The sequence below is a fragment of the Humulus lupulus genome, chromosome 8 (assembly GCF_963169125.1).
Source record: "Humulus lupulus chromosome 8, drHumLupu1.1, whole genome shotgun sequence".
NCBI lineage: Eukaryota > Viridiplantae > Streptophyta > Magnoliopsida > Rosales > Cannabaceae > Humulus > Humulus lupulus.
In genome coordinates, this window is record NC_084800.1 from 53,895,150 (window position 1) to 53,911,373 (window position 16,224).

Below are 16,224 nucleotides of genomic sequence, written 5' to 3' on the forward strand. Positions count from 1 at the left end.
TATAAAATTATACTTACAGTAACACAGTATTCAACAGTTGTATTTAAACCAATTTCCCAAAACTTAATCGTGTTACTAAAAGTAAATAAATGATAAACCCTAAAACATGTTTCTATAAAACCTTTACTAAATTAAATAAAAAGATAAAACATAATAGCGGAAGCACTAACCTGAAGCCATTGATGGAGATTGCAAGAAGAATGATGGAGATTGAATCAAGGCAATTGATCTTCCAAGAAAATCAGTTTCTCTCTCTGTGTATTTCTCTGTGATGGGGAAGAAGAGAATATGAAAGAATACGTTTCTTGGGGACCACTACCTATTTAAATAATAAACTGATTATTAAATCAATTTTGGATATTTATAATTTGGCCCCTCATCAAATTATAAATACAACTTATGGTATCTACACATTATTTCCATGACATTTTAATACCTATGATTCTTATAACATAATTGGTCACTTTATTTTTGTATCAAACTTTATAATAGCATCATACATTAATACATATGTGCCCATAATAGGATTTTTAATCCAACAATCTCCCACTTGGGCAACATATGTTTCCTTATAAATGTATAACTTTATGAGCTCAAAATTTGCTATCATATAAAGATATTTTTTAACAATCTTGTCCATCAGCCATGTTCATATAGGATCAAAGCGATCTTTGTCATATTAATCATGACTAAACCCATCAATGGTCACATATACAAATACAGTCAAATGACATAGATCAATTATGGATGTGTAGCATGGAAATTACATGCCATGTGAACCAAACATGCCTATTTCCAACTGGTCCTACTTAAACTTTAGTGAGGTCAGAATCAAACATGACAAAACAGAGTGAATAAACTGAATACTTCATTCTGATCAGAAAATAAATAAATACATAAATGTCTGAAACAAATAAAATACAAACTCTCACTAAATCATGATATCCTCAAACAATACAACACCCATATGAGCAGTATGCTCATGAAAGACCTTGGGTGGCAATCCCTTTGTGAGCGGATCCGCTATCATGGAGTTTGTCCCAATGTGCTCTATGGATATTTGTCCACTCTGTACTCTCTCTTTCACAACTAGGAACTTTATGTCAATATGCTTTGACTTTGATGAGCTCTTATTGTTGTTGGAATACAACACTGCTGAATTATTGTCACAAAATAACTTGAGTGGTCTTTCTACATTCTCCAAAATGCACAGCCCAGTGACAAAGTTACGTATCCATATTCCATGATTTGATGCCTCATAGCATGCTACAAATTCTGCCGCCATTGTGGAAGAAGCTATAAGTGTTTGTTTGACACTTTTCCAGGATATAGCTCCTCCAGCTAACAGATAAATATAACCTGATGTAGACTTTCTGCTGTCTTGGCACCCAGCGAAATCATAATCAGAATACCCTACAACCTCCAAATGATTTGATTTCCTATATGTGAGCATATAATGTTTTGTTCTCTGGAGATATCTCATAACCCTCTTGGCTGCTATCCAATAGTCCATACCAGGATTGCTTAAATATCTACCTAACATGCCAACAATATATGCTATATTTGGACGTACTACATACTCGAGCATACATTAGACTCCCAACAGATGATGCATACGGAATCTTTTGCATTTCTTGAATTTCAAGGTTACTTTTAGGGCATTGACTAAGACTGAATTTGTCTCCTTTAGCAACAGGGGTATCATCTGGTCTACAATCTTGCATGCCAAATCTTTTAAGCACTTTATCGATATAGCCTTTTTGTGATAATCCAAGAATACCCCGAGAACGGTCTCGATGTATCTGAATTCCTAATACAAAAGAAGCATCCCTAAGATCTTTCATCTCAAAATGCTTAGATAGAAATCTCTTGGTTTCATGCAACAAGCCTATATCATTAGTGGCAAGCAATATGTCATCGACATATAGAACCAAGAATATATATTTACTCCCACTGAACTTATGATATACACAATCATCAACAACATTCATCTCAAAACCGAATGAGATAATTACTTGATGAAACTTATGATACCATTGGCGAGAAGCTTGCTTGAGTCCATAGATAGATTTTGTCAATTTGCAAACCATGTTCTTTGGGTCTCCTGACACAAAGTTTTCTGGTTGCACCATATAAATTGTCTCATCAATGTCGCCATTGAGAAATGTTGTCTTAATATCCATCTGATGTAACTCAAGATCGAGATGAGCAACAAGTGCCATAATTGTCCTAAAAGAGTCTTTCGATGAAACTGGAGAGAAAGTCTCTGTAAAATCGATGCCTTCTTTTTTAGTATAGCCTTTTGCTACAATACGTGCTTTATACCTCTCCACATTACCATTTGCATCCCTTTTGGTTTTAAATATCCATTTACAACCAATTGGTTTTGCACCTTCTGGTAATGGGACAAGTTCCCAAACTTTATTGTCTTGCATGGACTTGTACTCCTCATTCATGGCATCCATCCACTTTTGAGAGTTAGAACTTTTTATGGCCTGATGAAAGTTGATTGGGTCATCTTTCACCAATCCATTGTCATCCTCATGTTCTTGGAGAAATACAATATAATCATCTGAAATAGCACTTCTCCTTTCTCTCACAGACCTCCTTCATGGCACCGATTCTTGAGGTTGTTGAGTTTGTTCTTCTGGAGCAATTACCTCATTTTCATTTGGGGTTTGTTGAGGTTCCATATTCACTTTCTGATCAATGATAGGTGTAGGAACCTGAATATTGTCAAAAGTGATAGCAGAAATTGGGTTTGAATCCAATTCCTCTTCAAAAGAAATATCTCTAACCTTATTTCTCCCCCCAAACTCAACATCCTCGAAAAATGTTGCAGTACCCGTCTCAAAAATATTTTTAAGTGTGGGATCATAAAACTTATAGTCCCTAGATCGCTCAGAATAACCAATAAAGTAGTTGTTCTCTGTTTTGGAGTCCAATTTCTTTTCATGTGGCCTATAAGGCCTTGCCTCAGCTGGACATCCCCAAATGTGAAAGTGCTTTAAACTAGGCTTTCGGCCTGTCCAAAGCTCATAAGGTGTTTTTGCAACTGCTTTAGTTGGTGCTCTGTTTAGAATGTAAGCTGCTGTCTTTAATGCTTCTCCCCAGAGAGACTCAGGTAAGGTAGAATGAACAATCATGCTCCTTACCATATCCTTAAGAGTCCTATTGCGTCTTTCAGCTACACCATTCATGTTAGGTGATCCTGGCATGGTGTACTGTGGGACAATACTGCATTCCTCTAGGAATTTTGCAAACGGTCCTGGACGTTATTCGCCTGAGCCATCATATCTACTGTAGTACTCACCACCACGATCGGATCTGACGTTTTTAATCCTTTTGTTGAGTTGATTCTCAACTTCAACTTTATAAGCTTTGAACACATCCAAAGACTGTGACGTTTCATGAATGAGATATAGGTACCCATAACGTGAGTAATCGTCTATGAATGATATGAAATATTGTTGACCATTCCATGATGCTGTAGGGAATGGCCCACAAATATCTGTATGAATCAATTCTAAGACATCTGTAGATCTGTTGGCACCTAATCTCTTAGTTTTGGTCTGTTTTCCCTTGATACAATTGACACAAGCATCAAAGTTTGTGAAGTCAAGAGACTCTAAAATGCCATCAGCCACAAGACGCTCAACTCTACCTTTTGAGATATGACCTAAGCGCTTATGCCATAATGACGCTGAATTTTCCTTATTTAATTTGCGTTTAGTACCACGTGATTCCACATGCAAGGTTTCATTAAAGGGTGCAATTGTTTCTAGCAAATAAAGGTTGTCATAAGTATTCAAGTAACCAGTTCCAACAACATTTGAATTTAAAGAGAAACTAAATTGATTGTTTCCAAAAGAACAACAATATCCAAATTTGTCCAATAATGAAACAGAAACTAAATTCCGTCTAAAAGATGGTACAACAAAAGTGTCTTTTAAATCAAAATAAAAACCTGTTCCTAATAACAACCTAAAATTCCCAATAGCTTCAACTTCTACCGATTGTCCATCGCCCACAAAGATGTGTCTTTCACCATCACTTGGCTTTCGGTAGCTCAGGCAACCCTGCATAGAAACACTTATGTGAGTAGTAGCACCAAAATCTATCCACCAAGTGTTTCTAGGTACTAAAGATAAAGTAACCTCAGAACAGACCAAAGTAAGAAACATACCTTTCTTTGCACGCCATGCGTGATATTTTGTACATTTCTTCTTCACATGTCCAGTCTTGCCACAAAAGAAACAACCTGTTGGCTCCTTATGTTGTTTCTTTTGCACTAGACCTTTAGCAGCTTCATTCTCATGCTTTCTTTTCTTGCTCTTATCCTTAGAGGCACTGGCCAAGTGAGCACTTTCAGTTTTATCTTGCTTCAACCTTTCTTCCTCTTGCACACAATGAGAAATGAGCTCGTTTAGAGTCCATTTCTCTCTTTGACAGTTATAACTGACTTTGAACTGATTAAAATGTGTAGGAAGAGATACCAAAACCATAAGAACAAGCAAATCCTCAGAGAGCTCGATCTTTAATGCCTTAAGTTTTGAAGCAATTTGGTACATTTCCATAATGTACTCCCTCACATTTCCTCGACCCTTATACTTCATGGACATCAATGAAGCCAGAAGTGAAGTCATTTCAACCTTATCGTTTCTAGCGAAACGTTTCTCAATTGCATCGAGGAAATCCTTGGCCTTAGTGATCTCTTCAGATTCAGTGCCCCTAAAAGCTTCTGGAATACATTGTTGCATGATCATTAGACTCATGCGATTAGAACGGTCCCACCTCTCAAAATCCAATTTTTCGTCAGGAGTGCTTTCTGCAGTGAGATGTGAAGGTTGTTCTTGCCTTAATGCATAATCTAATTCCATGCAACCAAGATTTACAAGTAATTTCCCTTTCCAATCCTTGAAATTTGTCCCATTAAGCATGGGAATAGAGTTAATGTTGACAGTTATTGTGGCAGGTTAGATAAACTAGCTGAACATAATATACAAAATAACAAAACAAGCACACATAAGAATCCATATAAAACAAACAAATTCAAATAATGGTTAATGGTTAATCCCATCTCAAGATACCAAACACAACATTAATATCAAGTCTTTAGACAGTAATATTAATTGTAAGCGGTACTCTTGTTGTAGCAATCAAATATTAACATTAAATCATGTTAAACAATATGTTAATCTTTGGATAAACATAATACTTACATAAAAAACCTTATAATTGTTACATATTTATCACTACAAATATGCATGAAACTCTGCCAAATATTAACTTACATTTGGGTCAACTAATAAATGTATGAATTACATACACATAACTATCTAGATATTTTAATTAAATTAATCTACACAAAAGAGATCACTTTGGTGATATTTTGTTTAAATTAATTAATTTAAAATATAGATATTTTTGATAAAATCCAAAACCAAAACCAAATATAAATTCAATTGTTACTGTATTATTAATTTTATTATATATATATAATAAAATAATAATAATAAAACAAAATTCAATATATATATGTTATAGAAAACAAAACAAAAAAAACATTCTTTATGTTTTGATTTCGTATATATATATATATATAATCATGTAAAAACAACAAAATCAAAACAAAACTGTTAAACGTTAAACAGAAATCAATTTTTTTTTTTTTACGATTCAGTCTTTATATATATAAATATATAACTATATATATAAAATAAAAAACTTAAAAACTTAATTAGTAAACAAAAACGTAAACAACAAAATTTTAAACAAAAAATTTTGATCGACAAAATCAAATCTTTAATAATTTTCTTCAGAAAATCTCCAAATTTATTTGAACAAAAACATCAAATCTTCAATAATCTAGCAAAGGTGGTTCTGGTACCACTTGTTAGGATTATAAAATTACACTTACAGTAACACAGTATTCAACAGTAGTATTTAACTCAATTTCCCAAAACTTAATCGTATTACTAAAAGTGAATAAATGATAAACCCTAAAACAAGTTTCTATGAAACCTTTGCTAAATTAAAGAAAAAGATAAACATAATAGCAGAAGCACTAACCTGAAACCATTGATGGAGATTGCAAGAAGAATGATGGAGATTGAATCAAGGCAATTGATCTTCTAAGAAAATCAGTTTCTCTCTCTATGTATTTCTCTGTGATGGGGAAGAAGAGAATACGAAAGAATACGTTTCTTGGGGACCACTACCTATTTAAATAATAAACTGATTATTAAATCAATTTTGGATATTTATAATTTGGCCCCTCATCAAATTATAAATACAACTTATGGTATCTACACATTATTTCCATGACATTTTAATACCTATGATTCTTATAACATAATTGGTCACTTTATTTTTGTATCAAACTTTATAATAGCATCATACATTAATACATATGTGCCCATAATATGATTTTTAATCCAACAGAGGAAGCAAACATTCATCAATCAATTTGAAGGGAGTTCAAACCTTGGTGTCTTAAGGAGATTCATTCAGCAAAGAGAGAGTACATCAAGCTTGCGGCAAAATCATTAGAGAGACTACTAATATCTGAAAGGATATTGACACCATGTAAAAAAACTCTGTGTGTCATTTCATTATTGAGTAATTTCTATTTTATCACATTGATTTGATATTCTGTAGTGACAAGAACTTGATCTGTAGCTACAGAATACTGGTTTGTTGTACCAATTTGTTCGTTCCGCATTTAATTAAATAAAAAGTTGGTAATCATAAATTACAGAATTACGAATTTCTTTTTAAATATTATTGTAATTTGTATATATATATGTCATGCAGTCATGTAAATATATACCTATGTCAATATTATGTTTAAATATCATATATATATTATAAAACTATAATTCATTCTATTATATATATATTTTTAAAAGGGAATTTACTCATTTGATACCCTATGTTTTTGCAAAGTATCATTTTGGTACCCTAAACTCAGATTTGATAGATAAAATTTTGTCAATATGATCAAACTATCATCAGTTATATGTAATTATGTAATTAAATTTAAATTTGTAACTTACATAATTGACAACAGTTTGATTAAATTGGTAAAAATTTATTAATTAAATTTGAGTTTAGGGTACCAAATATGTACGATTTTAAAATACAGGGTACTATATGAGCATTATTGAAGACAGAGAGTACCAAAATGATATTTTGCAAAAACACAGGGTACCAAATGATTGCCTATCATTTTAAAAATAGTGAACCACTTTTTAAAATATTTACAACTTTAAAATTAATATATCTAGTATATTATATACTAATCTAGATTATCAATCTGATTTATCTGATTGGATCTTCCTACCCAGATCATTGCAGTGAGTCAATATTGGAAATAAAATAAAATAAAGACGAAGCTTTTTGTTGTTTTTTGCTGAAATATAATGTACCAAACACCATGACCACATATACACAACAAATAGGCATGATTAAGAATTGTAAATAATTTTAAATAATATAAATTTTAACAAAAAAAATTATAAATACAAATACACAAAGATTAAAATATTGGTTTATGTTTCAAATTTTGTATAAATTTATAGAATAATTAACATACTATGACATGAATTCTTACTTTTGTATGACTTATTATTTTTATTACCTAACAATTATTTCACATTTTTATTCTATATAAAAAGAGTGTATTTAGTAATTTTTCTTGGGTTTAACGGTTTTTTTGACAACTTTAACAAAATATTCTAAAAAAAAAAATTACACCAAATATGAGATTTTTTTTAAAACGTTGAAAAATATGGCAGTTTTTTTCCTTAAATTTTTAATGGCATATTTTTTTTTTTACATTTTTATGGAAGTTTTTTTCCCATATATTTGTATACCACATTTAATCTTTTATACATTTTTAGTGGTTAATTTTGATATGTTTTGAGATTATTTTTATAATTTGTATTATTTTTTATCATTCATATTTTATAAAATATTTTTTTTACATAATTCTTTGAAAAAAAATCAAAGACCTTCATCACCATACTTTTTATTCCTATTTCTTCTTCTTTGCTTCAATTTTTTTATCTTCTTCAATCAACATTTTATCTACAGTAATTGGTTACCACTATTACAACAATAAAAATGAGTTTTATTTCTTAAGTGGTGTTATAGGAACTGATTACAACTATAAAAATAATTTTAATTTTTTTAGTAATGTACCATTATCAAAATATCAACTTAATTGTAACTGGTTACTTAGTGAGATTTGGAAAAAAAAATAAACTGATATGAAAAAAAATAAACTAAATTGATCGTGAAGGTAACTGGTTACATCTAGGTTTGAAAAACAAAATAGATATAAAAAAAAAAGAATCAATTACGATGATAACATGTTACTTAGCCAGACCTGGAAACAAATAGGATCATAAACAGAAAAGCTAAACTGATAATAATCATAACTAGTTATAAATTCATATCTAAAAAACAATGAACCAATCGCCCTGGTACCTGGTTACTTAGTCAGGTGTGAAAAAAAATCAAGTCTAAACAAAAAAATCTAGATTAATGTTATTGTAACTGGTTACTATTAGATCTAAAAAATTCAGATATGAATAAAAAGAATCAAACGTCATTGTACCCGGTTACTTAAACAGATCTGAAAAAAAAATCCAAAAATCAAATAAGATCGTGATTGTAACCGGTTATAGTTAGGTTTAGAAGGAAAAAAATTAAATATGAAGTGCAAAATCATATTTGAAATGACAAAACTAGATGTGAAAATGAAAAAGAAGAACATAGAGAATAAAAATAAAATTAGAAATGAAGAAGAAGAACGAGAGGGGTGGAGTTTCGTCCCCATCAGGGGCGGGGGCAAAGGTGCGTCGTCGTCGTTGGTGGCGGGGGCAGAGGTAGCATCGCCAGCGGATGGCTGAGATGGGAGAACCAAATGGGGGAGGAGAGAAGAAGAAAGGAGAAAAAAGAGAGATATCGTGAGAGAGAGAAATGAGAGAGTGAGAGAGAGAGTTTTGTGTATTTATGATTATGGTAATCTATTATTTATATTCTGTGGAATTACCATATCTTAAACTTTTTTTTTAAAACTTACCATATTTTTATAATTATATTTTTCCTTATAAATATAGAAATTATGTTTATTTTTCATATATTTATGTAAACTTCTCTATTCTAAATATTTAACATAATATACATCTAAAACTAATTAAAAATATTTTTTTATTAATTATATTAATATAAATTCAAATATTATAAAATATCATTATTATAATAAGAGAAAATACAAGTTTAGCCCCTGTATTTTGTAAAATGATAATTCAGACACTATGTTTTATAAAATGGATCAAAATAGTTCCACAAACCCGATTTTGGTCAAATATATTTTCAAATATAATATTTTTTTCTTAGCTCCTCGACCACCTTCTCCGCTTCTATGAATTCATCACATCTCTAACGACCTAAAAATTGATCTTATAATTGAAAATATTTTAACATAAATCGGGTCTAGGATACTATTTTGATCCATTTTGTAAAATACAGGGTCTGAATTATCATGTAACAAAATATATGAGCCAAAATAGTATTTTTCCTTATAATAATATTTTACATAAGTCTACATATTTAATAATTATATTAATATACATTTAAATTCAAATGTTATAAAATATCATTATTATAAGGGATAATACCAATTTGACTATTGTATTTTTCCTGAATATGCAATTGGTCCTTATATTTTGCTAAATGACAATTCAAACCCGATGTTTAACAAAATAGAACCTTAGATTCGATTTCGGTCAAAATATTTTCAAATATAATATTTCACTCTCAGCTCCTAGATCACCTTCTCTACTACAGTGAACATGTCTCATCTCCAGCGACTAAAGAATTGATCTTATAATTGAAAATATTTTAACAAAATTGGGTCTAGGGTATTATTTTGATTTATTTTGTAAAACACAGGGCCTGAATTATCATTTAACAAAACACAGGGGCCGATCGCATATTCTGGAAAATCATAGAAGCCAAAATGGTATTTTTCCTTATTATAATAATATACAATACAATATTAGATATTTATTAATTATATTAATATAAATTCAAATATTATAAAAATATTTAATAATTATACTAATATAAATTCAAATATTATAAAATATCATTATTGTAATAATATATGTACAAAATCATAATTTTATAAAAAAATTATATCATTATTTTTTTATTACTTAATCTAAGTTATATATATTTATATTAAATATCAATAAACATTAATTATAAATAAACTATATATATGTATCGTGTGTACAAATAATATAACTAGGTAACTATATAAGAAATTATAATAATAATTTTCTTCCATCTAGAAGAAACAAACTTCTTCTTCAATTATTGATGTATGTTTTGAATAATATCATAGATATTTTGTGCCTTGAATTGGGTAGTTTATGATCTAAAATATTATCATATTTAAAAAAAAAAATCCATAGACAATGTTTTGGTTTAATTTTTATTTTAATAAATTTATGTCATTCTTTTATATATAATATTGTTTATTTATTTAATTTTATATAACAATCATAAAAACTTAATAACAACAATTAATAAATTTTCTAAATAAAACTAAACAAACATCTATTGCACATTGCTTGCATCTAGTATTCAAAATAAATAGAAAATATTAGGTATATTAATAGTCTAAGAGAACACGATTGAGATTCCAAATAATAATACATCGAAAAAAATATATAATATCAATAATGGGAATGACAATTTACATTTGCATCTCTACTTATGAAAAATAACCAATAAGAAGGTTTATAATTTTGTTTCTTAAGTATTATTTTGCTTCCCTTAAAGAAAGTATTATTTTGCTAGTAGTGGTAGTAACAGAATTGACTGTGTTACTTCATTAGTGGATCATGACTCATAAGTATCTGATGAGTTGGCTTAGGAAAAGTGGGAACAACGGCTATGGTCAGTCTTCAAATCAAAAAAGAAAGATGAACTATTTGAACATAAAAGACAATCCAACAAATTAAGAAAGGAATTTAAGTTGGTTGAGATAAACATTGTTATATATGTAAATATATTTTTAACTACATAATCATACATATGAAGTTAAATAAAAATGAACCATGCGTACTTTTTCATATAAGCAAAGGTTTCCTACCAGCCATTGATATAAAACAAATAAAATAAAATATTAATGTGGCCAAAGAGATTCGATCTTAGCTTAATATTTTAACTAGAAAATAAGCTTTTTATAAGAGAAACTGTTGATCTCAAAATACATAAATCAAACGAGGATCAAAGCCTTCTACATTTTATTGACTAAAATTAAATGTAGCTAATACCATTATAGTTTGTGGTGATTTAGTTCTCTTAAGTAGATGATTTATATTTTGTAATTAAATTCCAATATGTAAGTAATATTTTATAATAACATGATTACATGAGCCATTGATAAGTTTAGAATTAGATGGTATACTATTCTATCGTAGAGTATTATGATTGTGTTGTATTACGAATATAATTACTTACGCATATTCACATTCAAATTATACATCATGATTTAAGTAAGATCCACATAATATTTAATTGTATGGTTTAAAATTTGAGTATACAAATTGGGATTGTATCTATCATTACTCTCCTCGATAAATCTCATAAACTTGCATTTTGTAACTTAGAAAAATCCAACTACTTTCTTGTAGACTTATTAAGAGTTTTAAAAACAATCATGAAAACATTGAAACTCAAATAATATATATGATTTAATGTAGTGGTTGACAGATTTATTTACTTCCCTGTTAATAAGATCTGAATCCAATCAAATGACGTATAAATAGAGACAATCAATCGGAAGATCCCAGGAGGGGCATCCTTAACCGGTAACAGCTTGGCAACTCGAATCAATCTATTAGTAAAAAAAAAGAAGAAATTATTATTACTATATTATTTTAAATGTTGGGAAAACATATGATCTCATGATTGGATCTTTCTGAATGACTTGGTCAACTGAAGAAAATAGGTTAAAATTAACGGATGCGATTTAAGAGTAGTTAGCAGTGAGAAGATTGTTTACATGGACAACAGTTGGAGTAACTAAGAAAAAAATTGTCAAATTTAACAATACAGTGATTCTCATAGTGTATTGGAATAATAAAGATACAAAAGCCACCAGCATACCAATAAGAGCTTTAAAAAATATATATTTGCATTTCTAGTGAACTTTCTTATTTCATACAATGAGTCAGTAAGAACAGATCAGATATGGAGCCTGTGTCAGAAGTCTTAAAAAGAGTATATACCAAAGGGTATTTCACATATTTCCTTCTGCATCTTCTGAAGTTCGTACAACCAACAAAAATCACCAAGAGCCGCAGCAGCTATCGGAAAATAGCAACTCCTCCTCACAAAGAGCTTTCAATTGCTGCAGCTTCAATAGAAAGTACAAAAAGTTGTTGAGTCCTGGATGAGCCAGCGAATAAATTTGCAAAGAATAAATCTCTTCCAATCACCTAGCCCCAGTATCTGAAAGCATGGAAACAGTTTAAACAAGGGAAAAAGATTGTACAATGTACATTAGTGAGGCACTTTAAACAGTGCAACTGACTGAGAGAATATATTACCATTGCCACTATTAGATGATTCATTTCTTTCTGGAACATGCTGAAGAAGGAACTCTTGAACTGTTCTCCAATAGCGATCACCACCAGAATGCCAAGTATCCATATGCATTCCATCTGGAAATTCCACAAACAAACATCGCCTGTTGCGAGCAGCTGCTTTAGCATAGAGCATTTGCATCTGGGATGGGGGAATCATCTCATCTTGCAAGCCAGAGATAAAAAGAATAGGCTGCTTAACCTGCAAAAAGACCGTGAAAAAAGAGTGATCAATGCAAACATGAAATCACCATAATATATTACTGTGAGACATGAGTGGATCGTGGAAGGGGGAAAATAATCAGTTAGCAACATTTCTTCATTGAGATGTCACATTTCTCATTCAAAATACATTATTTGGAATCGAAAAGGGATTCAGGTTTTAAAGAAACTAAAAAGGTTTGCTATGAAGTGAAATGCAGCACATAAAGTAATTTAAACATGTCCATATTTATTTGAGAGAAAGAATCATGTCTAGTATGCTCATCCAAACACATTAACTACTGAATAATTCATATACAAGAACTAGATGATGCAGTGCAATTGGCAATGAAATGTTCATCATAATGATATTAAATGAGCTATAGCCTCACCTCACCAATGACATCAATGGTATTCCATGGAGATCGTACAAGAAAATTGAGAATTTTAGGACCTTTCGCACCACTGCCTCCAATAAACCACTTGAGAAAAGGGAATAGAACTCCAGCCAAATCCAAAATAGACGTGAAAGTGTTCTCCAATATCAATGCAGCAACCTGCAATGCAAAGAATTTCCAAAGTCTTATGCACCTACCAATTATAAAGATAGCCCGAGCTACAATCGACAAAGGAGCTATTCCAAACTGAACATAATGGTATTAATATTTTGGACACATTTTATTGCCAAAAAAAGAAAAAGAAAAAAGCACAGTACTTGATATGATTAAAAGAAGTAGTGAGAGAAGAATGACAAATGCAACACATCATAAAGGCTAAGAAAAGTTTATTCTCCCTTTCTCTATCTATAAGTAAAAGATATACATATCAACAGAGTCCGTGAACCACAAAAAGGTGGAATGATTTTAAAAGTTAAAATAATGTAAAGGTAATAACAATTATTTTAGAATTTATAAGTGTAAATTTGATATGTAACACAATAAATGAGAAAGTCAACATCTTATTACATGACAAGCATTTCTAGATTCCAATCTAGGTTTCTTAAACACAGAAATGCTTCCTTAGCCTGGAACTAAAAGTGTGTAAAAGAAATTCTTAGCATACATGCACACACAGGCGTAGTGTACACAAAAGGAGCTTCAACACATGTAAATTGCAATGTATCTTTCCATCCTACTTTTATAGGTAGAAATCTTTACCTCTTTCCTCAAACAGAAAGTCACACTTGGAAGAACTCAGTGGTAATTATTGTTAGTACCACAAATGCCTTAGTAGATTTATGATTCGAATAACAGAACAGTAGATAAGTAATGCTTGTCTAGCCCATTTAACCATAGCATTGTCACCCATTGAATTATTAAATAATCAATGCTGAATTTTTAAACACTAAATTTCTACCACTTTATTTCTTTCCTCGCTATAAATTAAACATCTAAAAATAAATTAACAGCAAAGATACCTTATCGGGGTTATTTTTGGTAACCACAGCTCCAACTGCACCCCCAAGTGACCTTCCGAACACAACTATTCTAGATGTATCGATGTCAGTTCTCTGAGAAAGATGATCCAATGCAGCCTAACAACCGGAACAAAATGCATAGTTAGAACATAGCTAAGATCTAAACAGTACATAAAAATGTATAACGTTAACTAACAAACACCTGAGCATCCTTTGTAATTCCATGTTGAGAGGGAAATCCATCGCTTGCTCCGTAACTGTTTGTATCCATAAGCTATTATAATTTATTTAACAAGTATATAAAGGCACAAAAGTATATATCTAACAACACTAGCAGCTCGCATGTACTGATCCAAATCGAGCTGCAAGTGACATAGCCAAGTGACAAAAGAGGCAGTGAAATAAACCAGCAGGTATATATATTTACCCTCTATATGAAAGCATAAATACGTTGCACTGCAACCTTTGTAGCATTATACGGACCATGTCAAGTCGGTGTGCAATATCTACAGGCAGTCAAGGCTTCTCCATAGAATATTAAAATGGACATATTAAATTTTAAGAAAACTACTGATAACAATAACAACGATGATGATGATGATGATAAGTAGGATACTCCCAGCATTTTCTTGGAAAAACAAGAGGGTTGGACCTGCAAAACCATAAACACAAATTTTTAAGCCTACAAAAAACGCATAATATATGTGCATAATCTTAAAAGATTCAAAAAGGTGGAAGACTATAAATTTCACTTGTTTAATTAACCTCAAACCGTAATTGACTTATAATATCCTTGTTCTAGAGAATCAAAAACTAGTTCAACTTCCTAATATTCCCAATGGAATAGAAACCTAAGCTCAATTTCTCTTTCCAACCACAAAATTATACATACAACCAGATCTTACAACTTCAATCGAACCCTAATTTTCCACTCAAACAGAGCCAGAACCAAAACCAGTAACCAGCTTCAAATTCAGCAAAGAAGAAAACAATAGTTAAAAGAAAAGCGGATCGGACCTCGGCAGTCGGGAAAGAGCTTGATGAACCAGGCATGAAGGCGGACGCCATCGGAGGATCGGAGCCAGACGTCCTCGTAAGAAAGTCGGAGGCGAGCAGGGGTTATGGGGTAGGATTTAGTGAGCCCTGGTAGAACCGGTACGTAGACCAGACGCTCCTGGAGAGCGACGAGTAATGCCATTCCGGCCACCACCAAACCTCCCACACCGTACAGCAAAGCGTTCACGTATGACACCATTTTTGAGCTGGAGCTTTTGAGCTGGAGCTTGGCTCTCTCTCTATTTATCAGAATGAGAAAAGAATAGGGAAAAGGGAAAGTTTCCCCCGACACACAGGAGTTTTCTCCTTTCTTTCAATTCCTGGTATGGACTTGTGGTGCCTTTTCGCAATTTTCCAAGAAGCAACGGAATAATAATAATAATTATCTGGCATAACATAGATATTTGTTATTAGTATCAATCAAATTATCAAATTATCAATCCTAACGTTACATTTTTTACTGGATTATTTAAGACAATTAACTAATATATATCTTTAGACAATGACTTTTTCTCAAAAGGGTTAACTTAAACTAACTTCAAACATACATCTACTCCTAGTTTTATTTGACAACATATGAAAATTGCATCAAAATATTAATCACATTTACATCATATTTTTCTTAAATAATTATGGTCTGCGCTTGTAGTAAAAGTATAAAATAAGTAGAAATTTTAGCTTATTTTTTTCCTGTTTGACTAATATACAAAGATCTTTTTTTAGTGAAAAAATATTTTTATAGTGTTTGGATATTAATTAAAAAAGATCTTTTATAAGTAAATTAGGAATAATTATTCTAATTTAAAAAACAACTTCTTAAAAATGTATTTAAAAAAAAGCTAGAAATTTTAGTTTCTCCAAAAAGATATTTTAAATAAA

The 16,224-nt window shown here is 30.8% G+C and overlaps 1 protein-coding gene across 2 annotated transcripts; it reads right to left on the bottom strand.

The window, feature by feature from the left end:
• Window positions 1–12,105: 12,105 nt before the first annotated feature.
• On the bottom strand, window positions 12,106–15,718 carry LOC133797268 (alpha/beta hydrolase domain-containing protein WAV2). Of its 2 annotated transcripts, none has more exons than XM_062235120.1 (8): window positions 15,307–15,718; window positions 14,906–14,941; window positions 14,717–14,795; window positions 14,492–14,546; window positions 14,290–14,406; window positions 13,265–13,429; window positions 12,636–12,873; window positions 12,106–12,442 (listed from the first exon to the last, which is right to left on the bottom strand). In XM_062235120.1, the coding sequence occupies exons 1-8, from the start codon at window positions 15,542–15,544 to the stop codon at window positions 12,417–12,419; spliced, it is 954 nt and encodes a 317-aa protein (XP_062091104.1). In that variant the 5' UTR covers window positions 15,545–15,718; the 3' UTR covers window positions 12,106–12,416. The 2 variants fall into 2 exon arrangements, with proteins under 2 accessions (XP_062091104.1, XP_062091105.1); XM_062235121.1 differs by having other exon boundaries at window positions 12,106–12,537; window positions 15,307–15,716.
• Between the last annotated feature and the right edge of the window lie 506 nt (window positions 15,719–16,224).